The 14,731-nt window shown below is 42.3% G+C and overlaps 1 protein-coding gene across 1 annotated transcript in view; it reads left to right on the top strand.

The window, feature by feature from the left end:
- The window catches only part of zfpm1 (zinc finger protein, FOG family member 1), a 73,483-nt gene extending 59,315 nt beyond the window's left edge, over positions 1-14,168 (top strand). Inside the window, exons 5-9 of the mRNA XM_072434501.1 lie at positions 10,038-10,140; positions 10,284-10,535; positions 10,821-11,054; positions 11,233-11,475; positions 11,553-14,168. Of these exons, the coding sequence (XP_072290602.1) occupies positions 10,038-10,140; positions 10,284-10,535; positions 10,821-11,054; positions 11,233-11,475; positions 11,553-13,945 (3,225 nt within the window). The 3' untranslated portion in view covers positions 13,946-14,168. The remainder of the gene's footprint in view (positions 1-10,037; positions 10,141-10,283; positions 10,536-10,820; positions 11,055-11,232; positions 11,476-11,552) is intronic.
- Positions 14,169-14,731: the final 563 nt, after the last annotated feature.

Below are 14,731 nucleotides of genomic sequence, written 5' to 3'. Positions count from 1 at the left end.
AAAGCGTTATCACACACTGAACGTCTTTTCATCATGTTTTAGAAACAAGCGTTCGCACTAATCCCCCAATAATCTCTGCAGGAGAACTGGGCCGATAAGGCGCGCCACCCACGGCTTTTCAAACACTTTTTGGGTAGTGTCTCTTCTCTCTATCTCCCCTGTACCTCCTAACTCACTTCAGTCTCCTGGAAGGACGATTCAAGGTGATCACTGGTTCTTGCTCATCAAATGTTTGTTTACATCCTGATCAACATCTCCAAATGTTATCTGGCCTCATCAACTGTGTTTTTCTGTCTCCTCCGCCCATCAAATTAGAATGTTAATTAAAGCGCTGCTCCTTCAGAAGATGACAAATTGATGATTAGACTGAGAGTGGTGACACCTTCAGTGATGCCCCCAAGAAGAGGAACAAACAAGATGCGAGTTACGAGTACGTGTACGCAAGAGGATGTACCTGAATATTGGGCTCTTTTACCTGCTGTGAAATATTGCTTTAATTCAGATAGACTAGAAGAGGTTGAGAGACTGTGTGAAGTATACATCTATATTTTTGAAAAGTATGTTTTTTAAGTATCAGTATTTCATATTAGAGGTACTGCTGTTTGGTGTAAGTCTGTAGATTTACTAGTCAGCATTATATATTATGTTTCTCCTCACTCAGCTTTCTTTTAGTCACATTCCTTTAATTACATACGTGTGGGAGATGAACACTTACTTGACGAGCAGGTTCTCTCAACCATAACCCTCTCGGACTCAGGACTCCCTAAAGCTTATCCAATCCACATGCCCAGTAGAGGCCAGCTCTCTAGCGCCACCTATATCCAAACTTGTCCAGATTATGACATATGCCATGCATGTATCAGCTGTCGGCTCTGTCCAGCTCAGAGAGAAAGAGAGAGCGCGCGCGAGAGAGAGGAGGGAGACAAACCCGTCACCATAGATTAATACTGATAGACAGAAATCCATCTAAGGGAGACGAGGAACAATGGAAGCGGCGGGGGAGAGGGAAGTCGGGGGTGTTGATCAGTCTGGGTATCTCCATCACGGTGTCGTCAGTGAGGCTTCAGCAGTATGCAGGCAGGCAGGCGCTGTGGAGAGCACTATCTGAGAGCCTGATCAGCAGCAGTTCAGGAGGCGCTTTCCAAGAGTGCCTCATATTCACATCTCTTATCACGGCCCCGGTTTAAGTATCACCCGACTTTATATTTTTACATGTCATTTGCATGCAGCGCCACAACGCTCCTCTGGATTATAGGGACACAAACTGATGAGGGGACACAGATATATTGGTAATTTATGTGGCTGTAATGATTCTGACAGTTTGGTCAGAAAAAAACTGTTTATAATCCTTGCCTTTATTTAAAAAAAAATGCCAAGGCAGCATCTAACTCACCAGGGCATTTAGACGTATTCTATTTTAGTTTTTTTGCTGTGCTTGTGGTTTTTCCCCCAACTCATATTTTAATAATGATTATTGTATGCTCATGCGGCTGAACTTCAGAACAGCAGAAGTAGGGGAGACATTTGCTGTTTATTTGCTCTTTTTAGCTATCGATCTTAAATCTCCAGCCGAGATATTTAGCCAATATTTAGTTCTGGTCGATCTGTGGCCTTAAAATATCAGATGTTTGGCTTGTTTTCATGGCAGTCACCAATTTGCCTGCAACGCTATTAAAACCATGAATTAATGTTAAATTTGCATTATTGTTTAAACCTACAGTGTTATGTTTTTGCACTGTATTTGTTTGTACTCACTCCATTTGTACCACTTCAAAAAGACAAAAAGACTGGGAATGACAAATGGGCACAACGAGTGGAGCAATGAAGGAAAACATCTGTGCCAAGTATGAAAAAAACCTCTGAAACATATTTATTTTTGCAGAATTCTTTTTGCAGATTTAAAAGCCAAAAGTAGATGTTGTTACAATGTTTAATATGTACATTTGTTGACTGAAATGTTGGTACGTGTGAGTTAGTGAGTCTTCCGGACACCGCGCTGCCCTCACTGCCCAGGTGTGGGTCTGACCGGGGTCTTCCGCTGCTGATGATAGCTGCACCTCGTGAGCTCGGTGCCCTCGCTGGGAGCCCGCTGCGTGCCTGTGTCCGAGATGTGTGTGCTGCGTGAGTCCGGCGGATGAGAAGGCTCTGATCTTATCTTCCTTCCTTTTCTTCTTTGTATTTTTGGAGGATTCGCACAGTGACCTCTTTGTTTGGGACAGTGAACCCCCTACGTCGGGACAGAACCCATTTCCTGTAGCCAGAGACGGAGTGGCAGACAGAGAAAAGGGATTTGAAAGGTTGAGAGAGGAGGGGTGGGCACTGGAGACCAAAAGACTTTGTTTAGAAGGAAGAGACTTCGAGGGACACTTTTTAAAAAGAATATCATGACATCGGCGCGGTAGCCTATTAAAGTCAATATTCCACTGCCCTGTCTAAAAAATGAAAAAGAATACATTTTAAAGTAAATTGGAATTTGAGGAATGAAACCAGGCTGTGAAAGAGGAAACGGAGTGAATAGATGGATGAGTGATTGTATGAGAGCAGTGCAGTTTGTAAAGGTCATCAGACGGGCACGAGCTCGGCCAACTAGAAAATGCTTAATAACAGAATGTAAAATATATACTTTATTCTGAACTGTTACTGCCCTGTTACTGTTGTTTTCTCAAGTGTTTTCCTTTTGGCATATAGACCCTTTGTTATTAGAATGTAAGGAAAGGAGGCAAAATGAAGTGCTAAGGATATTAAGTCTTTGTAACAAAAAATAAACACTTTTGAATTCCCAGGGTGTAAATTAATTTGCTTCTTTATTTAAAAAAAAAAAAAAATGTGGGGGGAAAAGCCTAAACAATTTATTTGAGATTCACAAAAATATATTTTGAGTTTAACGTATGTATTATATATGTAGAAGAAATGAAAAACTATTGTGGGCACAACATTTCTGTCACAGTATTTGTTAAAATACTGTTAAAACTGTGTTTTTCCTTAATCCAAAAATGTTAAATAAAAAAAATGATATAAAACACAATGTTAAATGTCTTTAAACCAGGCTCTGACGCCACTCACATGTGTCTGTCACATTCTGTCATATTCAGAAATTCATCCCATTTCCTCCACTCTGGAATTTAGAATGTTGTTTGTTTGTTTGTTTGTTTGTTTGTTTGTTTGTTTGTTTGTTTATCAGATGGCCTCGCTGATGCAAAACTTAGAACTGACACAGCCTAGAAAGCCCAGAGATGGAATCAGCCTCATTTCTAGAATGAACATGCATAATATACAATATTAGTGGACACATGTTTGGAGTGTGTGAATTCGCCCCAAACCTTTATTTTTAAATGGTTTCACTCATAATGATCCTTTTATCAATGAAACTCAACTAGACTTATCTCTGGTTTGAACAAAAATCTACATCCTGTTGATTTTAGGATCGTTTAGGTTTAGCATTAAGCTGTTAGCTGTTCCAAAGTCGAAGGGTGATGGAGCCTTTTCGGAACAACCTGCCTGATTAGATAAGCCTTGCACCATCAGTATCGTCTTAAACTCACTTTTATTTAAGGCTTTCCTGTCGTTCTTTTTATTGTATTTTATTTGTGTTTTCTTTCATATTAATTTCTTTACCGTTTACTATTTCTTCATGATGGTATTGTTTGTATTGTGCGATGCAGAGTATGCAGCACTTTGTAATGATATGGCACAGTGGCGCAGGGGTTCTCTGGACGCTTTGGTTTCCTCTAACACTAAAACACAGACACACGATCCCCTCTGGACTTTCCTGGTAAAATCAAGCTATAATAATAAAGCGTATACCAAATCAAATGTAAGTGTCCTGTCAGAGAGCCGTCATCCTTCATTGCTCCTTCTGGGTGCAGCATTAATCATTTGCATGTACAGTTTTTCTTCAGCGACCACAGTCCGTTAACAGCTGTCGACAACTGTTAATCTTCCATCTGATACGAGGGTGTGGTGCTAAAGAACAGCAGTGCGTTTTATATACTACTTTATGCTTAATAGGACTCCAACTGGGGTTAGAGCAAGGTCACTCCAGGTAAAACGCTCCCGTCCACCACGTCCGTGCTCTTCATCAGTGCGGTTAATGGTGAGCGAGATAGAGTGTGGGAGCTAATACTGATCTCCAGCAAGAAAATGAAGAAATGAAATCAGCATCATTTGCATTTAAGTTTTATCAGCGGAGGAGGAGGAGGGTGTTTTCAGGCCTGATAAGGAGCGGGTGTTGCAGGCTGAGCTGGAGGTGGAGGTGGGGGTTCGGGTGCGGCCAGGACTCATGGGAAGGAACTGTAATAGGAATATACTGCTCTCAAAACAAAATGTAATGCAAAATGACAAAAACTGAACTCACTTTAACATTCATATTCTTCTGAGCATGTGTCTATTTTCATTTATTTTATTGTTTTATTTGTGAAATAGATTTTAGAGGCTTTAGCAATATTGGCTGTACCAATATTGATACTTTTGGTTTTAACTAAGGATATCAACATTATTCTTCATTATTCAGGACACAATATTCAGTTTTTAAGACCTAAATAATAATAATTGTGAGAATTATTCATTCAGTAGTTCATCTAGTATACTCAAGCAAAACTATATATAAAGTAAATTTTATCAAGTGGTTTGTGTGACAATATCATAATATTTTAATTCAGTTGGATTTCATAACGCTAGTGAGGAATCGTGATCTAATAAACATTGGGAAAAGTAAATTAAAAATGTCCCTGTAATTTGGTGATAGTGCCAACAATGAAGAATAATCATAACATTATGATGTTTCTTTATCATAACATTAAAAGTTGAAACGTGAACATTTTTAGTTTTAAGCAATGCAAGTGGTGCTGAAAATGTCTTTTTTGTTTTGTTGTTTTGTTTTGTTTTGTCTTACCACAAAATTGATTAAAGTGTGTAATGTAAATGTTATTTATCCTGCAAGTTACTAAACCGCTTTAGATGGATAAAGATTCAATCATTTTAGGCCAACATAATACAACTTAATACAACCAATTAAATGCCCAACAAGGATATCGACTGAACCGAGATTATGGAACCAATACCAATTCTGCAATACGGTGTCAATAGTCAATACCAAATCAAACCTGGCACTGAGGATGTCACAATAGTACAGTTTAGTCTTGCAAAATTGCTATAATTGTGATGATTTATCGATTATTCCTTCCTCTTGACAACCAAACGACAGTGAAATCCTTGACTTTCATTCACATTGTCAAATAAATCTGGCCAACTTTTCAAAATGAAACTTTCCGAAGTCAATTGTTTCATTGTTTATTGTTTTATCGTTTTATGTTGCACCGAAACACCAAGACAAGTTCCTATGTTTGTGAATTTTGTTCATTGACAATGGGAATAAACCTTTTCTGATTCTGATACTGACATAAACAGCCATGAGGAAAAACACTTTACATGTTTTGGAGCATATGTTGAATTTACATAACTTTATTTTGTGTCTAAAATTGTCAAGACATACGGTTTTTGAGTAGAAAAAAAGTGTATGCATTATGACATGAGGAATGTCATGTGAGGAGTCCACTTCTTGTATTTGTCCAGGGATAATAATCAGAATTTCAGAGGGTGTGTTGGTCATTCAGGGAGTGTAAGAGGAGAGAGGGAGGCGAGTGGGGGGCTAATATCAGTCCAAATAATTAGATATGCTATCGTGGGCGGCAGCAGTGCAGGATCAGGCAGATTAAAGCCAGGCTGCTTAATATTCATGAGGTCTGGACCAGGGTTTAGACTGCCTCACACTCTCCTCGGGCTGATGGGGCTTAAGGCGGCTCTCAGACCAGAGGGACCAGTGACACAGACTGGTACTGACCTAAAACCACAGGCAACAACATCTGCCAAGTGTACAGGAATTTAGACTACAGATGTAAGCATGTATCTTCAGTCAAATGTAGTTTTTATTTATTTGTAAAGGGCCTACACATATTAATAAACATTATGCATGTAAATATATGTAATATGTTAGGATTATTGCCCACAATTTATACTTTAATAGTCTGTTAATGTTCATTAGATCTTCATGGATTCTTATAGTAGTAAAATACAGGTCTGACTATGATAATAACATGCCATTTTAAATATCACATTTATCATTAGCTTGATGTTGTGTTTATTGGAATTCAGGTTTTCCAATCAGGATTCAGTTCTGTGTGCAATTTTATAACATCCAGGACTATTAGCGTTTGAGAGAAGCTTTAAACATGAAGTTAAACTAATACAATCGCAGAGGTTTTAACTGCAGGGTTTGCAAGATTTTCCATTAAATAAATTACATTTTGTATGGAGCTGCAACGACTTTAAAATGACCGTAGTTATATTTTGATAATTGTAAATCGTTATCTGGGCTATGCAGACTCTAAAACACAAACCAAAAGACCTTTTCTAACAAAGACGGTGGCATTATTAAAACAAAATGTCTTAAAGGAATACACAATTTCTCAAGGATACACTTTGTTCATAAATATTCTCTGTCTTGAAGTCTTCAGTCATCACATTTTAACCTTTATTTCGTTCATTATGTCTCAGTGAACTATATAAAAAAGAATAACTAACTAATCGACTGTTAAAATAATCGTTGGTACGTTTGTTAGTTACCATTGTATCACCTACAGATTGCAGCATTTCCCATTTGATAATCGTGGTGATTCAAATTCCATGTTCGATTTGATTGCTATTAACTGTGTGGCCCGTTTCCTGTGACATATCTGTCCCGCCGGTGAGAGGCCTAGTCGCTGGGAGCTGCTCATCTCCTGAAATGCCTTCGTTCGGGTCCATAATGTGCAGTGGCTGTGCTCCTCTGGTTGTGTGTCTGGGCACGTCCCGGACTCACTGCTGCTGGCCTGTTGGAGTGGAGGCGACTGGCAGCAGACCAAGGGCAGCAGTGAAAAAGGGTTTTGATAGCGTTTGGTGTCCTCGTGGGTGTCCTTAACTCCACGGCACATCTCTGGCATCTGCGTCCTCCTCTGGCCCGCTTAATTACACACTGTCACAGGTGAGAGCCGGACCACACCATCTGCTTACCAAACAGCCACTTTGTATGAGGAGCAAGACTTTTAAACGCTTGCTTTTACAGGGTCAGGGTAAAGTAACGCTTTGTGATTGGACATTGGGTGAAAATGAATCGTGTCTTGGTAACAATTTTTGATTTTATGATTTTATCTTTTTTTTTTTACTATTAAAAAATACTGTCAGTATTAATTCCCTGTACATAAACAATACAGAGGTTTAATCATTCCCATTTAAAGTCTGAATTCTGCTCTAAACAACATGCTTTTGCAGACAGAGGACTCTCATTCAAATTGACCTAAACTGATCCCTGACATTAAGAAATGGCTGAAAAAATAGAATTAATTGCAAGGCCCTAATTGGACCTCAGTTATCTCCCAAGTTATATTTTATGAAATAAATTGACAATTTAGGTTTGAACAAACTACATAATGTGAGAGGTTATGGATCAAATAAAGGACAAATCACACCTCATATCAAAGGTATTGTTTAATTTTCTTGATTTTGAATTAAATTAATCAACATCTTAATCGAATTTTATATATTTAAGATCTCATGACAACCACACATATTTCGTTATAATTTTTGTGGTTCCGAGAGATATTATACTCCTCCATTTACATTGCACCAGTGTCTTTGTGTCTTCTTCTTGTGCTTCTTCTCGTGCTGTGTGAGTTTTCCCATTGCCCTATCGTGGTGAATTCCAGAGCTGCTGCGGCCTTGATGAATTAGTCTGAAACAAATTAGCGGTACTTACAGCTCAGACGGCTCCAGCGTCGAGTTACAAATTAAAACAAAAGCAGCAGTATCTCAGCATCAGCGCAAGTTCCCCATGAAATCCAATCCAGTCGGGCTCAATCTCCGCACCAGCACACACTCTCTGTCCTCTCTTCTCGCCGTCTTCAAGCCAAGCAAACTGGATCCTTGGCAGGTGTTTCAAGTCCATATCAGACAAATGAATGACAGCTTACATCTCTCACTCTGCAGTTGTTCAAACACTTCACCACCATTGTCCATCGCAAGTGGAACTGCCGGATCAGTGAATCTCTCAGATTTCACATTTTGAGCAGAAATTGATTATGCATTGATGGTAAATAGGCTACTTTAGTGCTGAAGCCATAAGTATAAACCACAAGTTACCCCACTGTCAAGTTCAAATTCATGTGCTGTGGAGATGCTGCCTCCTAGTGGAAATGCTGCTGCACTGCCCCCTCACGCTACACATTCATTCATGTTTTTGTAATTTTTCGTCATAGCATAATGACTTATTGCCTAGAATTCACTCACTTTCCTATTGGGATATTAAATGACCTTCTGAAATCCTGCAACAAGCTCAGCAAATCACAATGTTTGTTATTTAAACCAAATCTCCTTTTAATCCAGTTGATACAATGCAATAAAGATCAAGTGTAGTGCTGTGCGAGTAAACTTAAACTCCAACAGATTTAAACTATTAGTTCAACTTCACATTTGTATGAGAAATTAAAACTTATTTCAAATTATCCTCAAAGTGCAGGTATATCACTCATTCACTCAACAAAGATTGAGGAGCTTGTCCTCAAGAATGCTGTGAAAATCATAGGAAGGAAAGAGTATCCCTCCTTGTAAGAACGAAGTCTTTGAAACTTCTGTCCTGGCACAGTTAAAAGTATGATCAAAGAACCTTTCCACTTGCTGCACAGCAAATAGGAGCCGTTACCTTCAGGGAGACGTTATCATGCAGTCAAAAACCAGAGCGACAGATTTAAATGTTCCTTCATACCAACAGCTGTTGCTTTGAACAGATCTAGATAGTCTGACATGTTTTAATTGCTTGTATTCATTTTGAAATTGACTTTTTTTTTTTATTATGATGTTATTGCATCAGGCAGGTGCAATGTATTCTTGTCACTTTGTTTTACTGGGTGAAAATAATATAGAGCAATAATCTATGGCATAGTCGTTTGTGATGAAATTGTGCAGTTGTCCTGATGTGTGTCCAGTTGTTGTGTGGATTATGACCTGCAGAACTGTGAGCCCAGGACAAATTTCCTTTCGTGACATTAAAGTTGAACCTATTTGAACATTTTCAGCATAACCTTTTTCATTATTGCAGGCTTTTTCTATGAACGATGTACTCTATATTCAAATTTCTTTGACAATATTATCTACATTTTGATACATTTCACACTAATCTAATTACACGTTAAACAGTGTCTAACTCAATAAAGATGTATAGATTGTTCTTGAAATATAAACATGATAACATTTGATTATCATATGCCATATCGCATCGCAGTGGTCAGCGGGTGTGTTTCCGGATTCCCTTTGAAACTCTGTGGATGTGTCTCATACCTTCACAGACGGAGCCAGGGCTTTGTGCTGTATCCTTGTGGATCTCATTATGGCCGTGGGTGAATAGCCCTCATCAGATCTCCTCTCTCGTTCCCTCTCTTCTTGGACTGCTTTCATCCCTTCTCTCTGCCTTTTTTCACTTCATTGTTTGGCCCATGCTCTCCTCATTTTCTCATTTCCTCTCTGGGCTCTGATCACCCTCCACTCTCCGCCAGTCTCTTTATACCCGGGCTGACCACTGGACACATACTGGCCAACTGACAGCGATTAATACATGCTTCTCTGTGATTATCTCCTTGTCAGCAAGCATAGCAATGTACATTGTTAATATGACAATGGTCTTGATTTCATTCAAGTTCAAAGATGGTAGATGAGGAGTTATGTGTGTGTTGGCACGATGTGTAAGAATTAAGTTGTGTATTTGGAGCAATGTCCAATATTTAAAAATCTATGAAAAGGCATGAGCTATGAGCATGATTATTCACATTATGTTATAAAAGTGTAGTATTTCTGTGAAGGTTCTGTAGTATACAAACTAAATATAATTATTTTAAAAGAAAGCTTGGGCAGTTCTCTCAGATGAACGGCTGAATTACATTGACCATGTGAAACTTGTGATAGTTTAAGTACTGTTTATATCGTACCCAATTTTTCCATGTTTTTGTGTCCAGGGCTCCTCAGTGACTTTGACTTGTGAGGAGGAAAACTGCTGGATCACTAGACTCCCTTTAACTCCAGATGCCCCATCTGCCAACTGCACAGTTTATAGCCAAGGTAAGACTCCAGAGTAGTTTTTCACAAGCATTATACTTTGCACGGTAAAATCTGTTCACATGCTTTTGTGTTTTGGATTTCTTTGTTATGAACTGAATATTAGGTAAGCCATCTGATTAAATGACTCCATTTGTTCTGTGCAGGCAAGGAGTTGTTCTGTAAGCTGACTAGGGATCTTGAGGCAGGTGAGAGTCTCCTGGCGTTGCTGTCAGGACGTCCCACATCTTCCGCAGACCCACAGGAGCAGCTGTCTCCTCCCCTGAGCCTGGTCACTCACAAGCAGCCGCCTGTAGTGAAGGAGGAGCCCGTTTACCCTGCTGCTCTGCACTCAGAAATCCAGCTCCTCCCTCAGCAGGCTGGCATGGCAGCCATTTTAGCCACTGCTGTTATCAATAGTGAGTTTGTTGCTTGTTAAAAATGTTTTCTGATGCTGTAAAGACCTGTTTCAAGCAAATAGTGAAAAGTGTTGCAATAATCACTTTGACCACATGAGGGTGCTACAGGCTTTCTAGTAAAAACAACTCTACCAATCCACACTTTACATGTGATGGCTTTGTCTGCTGTTCTCTTCTCATTTATAAAATTGTCCTCTTTTGATTTGAATTAGGATATGCATTATACATATGTTAAATGTAATATTGGTATGCAGTCTCTAATGCTGGTGTGTTTTCTGCTCTCAGAGGACATCTTTCCCTGTAAAGACTGTGGAATCTGGTATCGCAGTGAGAGAAACCTTCAGGCTCATCTCATGTACTACTGTGCCAGCCGTCAGAAACAGCCTGCTGCTCCGTCCTCTCCTCCACAGGAAAAAGCAAAGGAGCCCTATCCCAACGAACGCATCTGCCCCTTCCCTCAGTGTAACAAGGGCTGCCCCAGTGCCAGCTCTCTAGAAATCCATATGCGCACACACAGCGGTGAGAACTCCATTAAACTACTCAAGATACTGCCCTGTATGTCCAGTATATTGTCATTTTACTTTCACAATAAGAATGAAAGGCTCAATTTTAATTAAATTCCAGTCAAGAGTCATACAATGCAAATGTTCACATTACTTTCTCCTATATATTATTAAATTCCTTGCATCTTCTTCAGGTGAACGTCCATTTATCTGTCTCATCTGTCTGTCGGCTTTCACTACAAAAGCAAACTGTGAGCGCCACCTCAAGGTCCACACTGACACTGTCAGTGGAGTGTGTCTGGGCTGTGGCTTTGTCTCCACTACCAGAGACATCTTGTACAGTCACCTTGTCACCAGCCACATGGTGTGCCAGCCCGGGTCCCGCAGTGAAGTCTACTCCCCCGGACCAGGCCTGCCTAAATTACCTTTATCTGTTGGTAAATAACATATCTGGTGTTCATTAGATTGTATGTTTTCTGTTCTGGTGCTCATTGAAAATGCATTGTTCTTCCAGGTCTAAGTCCTGGAGACTCAGGAGTGGTGTTGAAATGCCAGGTGTGTGGACATAACTCCGACTCCCCTTCCCAGCTGCAGCAGCATGTTCGTACCCATTTGGAAGTGCTGGTCCCTGCTGAGAGAAGCCCCACGCCTCGCCAGAATACTCCATCTTCAGACCATGCACAACCTCAAGTGTCTCCGAATGAGAGGGAGCCCCTGGCCTGTGTCCCAAAACCAGACTCCTCCAGTCCTGGAGCAAATGGGAGTTCTGCGACAACCCCAGTTCCTGAAGCAGCCGCCAGTCTTCGAATCAAATTGGAGCCCCAGTCAGACACAGAGGACCAGCACATGGAGGTTAGAGAAGATGCAGAGGAGGTGCCAGGGGCAGAGCAGATGGAGGTATCCAGGCAGGAAACAAAGCAATTATCAAACTCCTCAAGTTCTCCTAAAAGTCCAGCCACCACAGTGAAGGCAGAACCGACCAGCCCGACTCCCGGTTCAAGCCCTGCACATGTTGGGGGAGCTGCATCAGTTCTTCCTGGGGGAGCCTTATTTCTGCCCCAGTACATGTTCAACCCGGAGGCAGCCATTTTACCGCAGGCCTCAGAGATCCTGGCCAAGATGTCGGAGATGGTCCATAGTCGTATTAAACAAGGGCAAACACTGCCCCCAAACAGTCCCACTGCATTCTTCCCTGCTGGACCTACCGCCCCCACAGCATCTGTAACGCCCCCTCTCAAAGGTGCTACCTGCTTCGAGTGTGATATCAACTTCAATAACATCAACAACTTCTATGCACATAAGAGACTATACTGCTCTGGCCGGCACCAAACAGAACCCAGCACAGCTCCTACTAGTGTGCCTTCTGCTGGAGCATCCACGTCTCCACAAGGGGGCGCCACAAGCAGAGCAGCCTCTGCCTCTCCCACTCACTCTGACCCACCTACAGGAAGTGGAGCAGAGTGCAGACGCACAGTGGAGGTGAAGTCTGAGACTCCAGTGGGACGGGAGGAAGTGACCTCCTCTCCAGAGGCAGGCGGGGGCAGTGTCAGTGCAGGAGGGGGGAGAGCCAGTGAGGGAAGCCAGAGTCCTGCCAGTGGATCTGCAGAAGACCAAGAAGATGATCCCAACCGGACCTTCTGTGTGGCCTGCAACATTCGCTTCAGTCGCCATGAGAACTACACTGTTCATAAGCGCTTCTACTGTGCGTCCCGCCATGACCCCTCGAACCAGCGCTCTGGGCACATGGCCAAAATCAACTCCTTCATGCCCCAGCCCTTCCGCACTCGCAAGAGAAAGAAGATGTATGAGATCCACATGGCCCGCACCCAGGCCCTCGCTGCTGCTGCAGCTGCGGCCACTGCTGCCTCCTCGGCTGCTGCTTCAGCCCCATCGCCCTCCGTCCTTGGACTTCCACTGCAGCAGGAGGTGTCTCCTAATGGGACAGAGGCCTCCAGTCCAGAGGGAGACGGCCCCATAGACCTGAGCAAAAAGCCTCGTCGGACAGAGGGGAGCCGACACAGCAGCAGCCTTCTTCCTGCTCTACCCCTCTCAGACTATCACAAGTGCACTGCCTGCAGCATCAGCTTCAACAGTATCGAGAACTATCTGGCCCATAAGACCTACTACTGTCCTGCCACCTCTCTCCACGCCCAGACACTGGAGCAGCTCCACAGACTCAAAAGATCAGCCTCTACCTCTCCTAAGAGCAGGTCAGTGGAGAGGTCCGACCTCTCTCATCCTGTAGAGGCTGTGGTGTCCCCTTCAGAGAGAGTGAATCAGGCTTGTGTTGCCTCACCCAGTGCTTACCCTTCTGCCATTTCTCCTGCCGATGCCACCTCTCTCAGCTCCACCAAAGGGACAGGGGGCTCTTCCCCACTGGCCTGTCCATATTGCCCCAACAGGCCCCTCACTGGTGATCTAATGGAGCACTTCCGAAGTGTCCATGGACTTGTGGTGAAAGTCAAGTCCCCCAGAGACTTGAGCCCCTGTAACAGCCCCATGGATGAGGCTAGTACCACCCCTTCTGAGCTGTCAGGGGGGCCACGGCTCACACGAGTCCACAAAGAAAGTGTCAATGGACAGACAGCTGGTGGGACAGCTTCCCCTCAGTTAAATGGATGCCCCTCTGCTGATGGCTCGCGTTCGTCTGGATCGCCTCAGCCTTTGTCTCCTCCCAGAGCATCTTCTCTGACTGTGTCCCCACTCCTAGAGGTGAAGAAGGAGTCCCACACAGTAGACGAGGCCTCCTGTCCTGTCCCTGCTCCCAAAACCCAGGTGATCTCCCCCGTCCAGAATGGAAACACTCGCTTTTGTCGCTTGTGCAACATCAAGTTCAGCAGCCTGTCTACTTTTATAGCTCATAAGAAGTACTACTGCTCTTCTCACAGTGCAGAACATGTCAAATGAGCAGAGCTCTGAGGTTCTTCAGTACAGATCCTTGCCTGCTCTTGTCTCAGAGTTGCAGAGTGCCAGCCCTTCACAAGTGTCTACATGCTTTTTGGCTGACATGTCAAGAGTGACATTTATTGACTGTTACTCACATGGACAAGGCAGATGCCCAACTGCAGCGATGCAGGTGGTGTTACTTTAAACATAAACTGCATCAGCTCCTCCTATTGGTCAAAGTTTGTAGTGAACTAAGAGCTGATTGATGCTACCTGCACACAGTTGTGCTCCCGTCCCTTAGATCACCGTCTTTACCCTGGTGTCCTAAATCATTACAGTTACACCAAGCGGTACAGTGCTGTTCAGTCTTATGCAGTGAATGTCTATAGTAACATGACTTTAAATAACAAAATAATACTATACTATATGAATAAAAACTCACCCAACACAACTGGCTGAACCATGCATTCTGCATACGCCCCGGGCAGGTGTACCGCTTGGAGAAAATAGACCTCACATTCTGTTGCATTATGGGACGTTAAAAAGATCTACTCTTCACTTTCTGCTGTTTGCCAGCTGAACACATTGTGATAATGACTGATTGTGACTGATAATAGCATTTCTAACTGAAAGAAGTTCTAATGATGCTCTGGATGGTCCAGGACAGAAGGGAGGAATCTTTTTGTTGCGTGGATAAGACTTGATTATTGTTAATGATTTTAATATATGTGCATAGTGTATCATGTCCAACAAAAGAATTCTATTAAGCTCTTGGTTTCAACACTGGCTCTTTTTACTCACTAGAAA

The sequence above is a fragment of the Eucyclogobius newberryi genome, unplaced genomic scaffold, assembly GCF_026437365.1.
Source record: "Eucyclogobius newberryi isolate DKJ021-1_F unplaced genomic scaffold, fEucNew1.0.hap1 SCAF_7, whole genome shotgun sequence".
NCBI lineage: Eukaryota > Metazoa > Chordata > Actinopteri > Gobiiformes > Gobiidae > Eucyclogobius > Eucyclogobius newberryi.
This window is presented reverse-complemented; position numbering and strand designations above follow the sequence as displayed.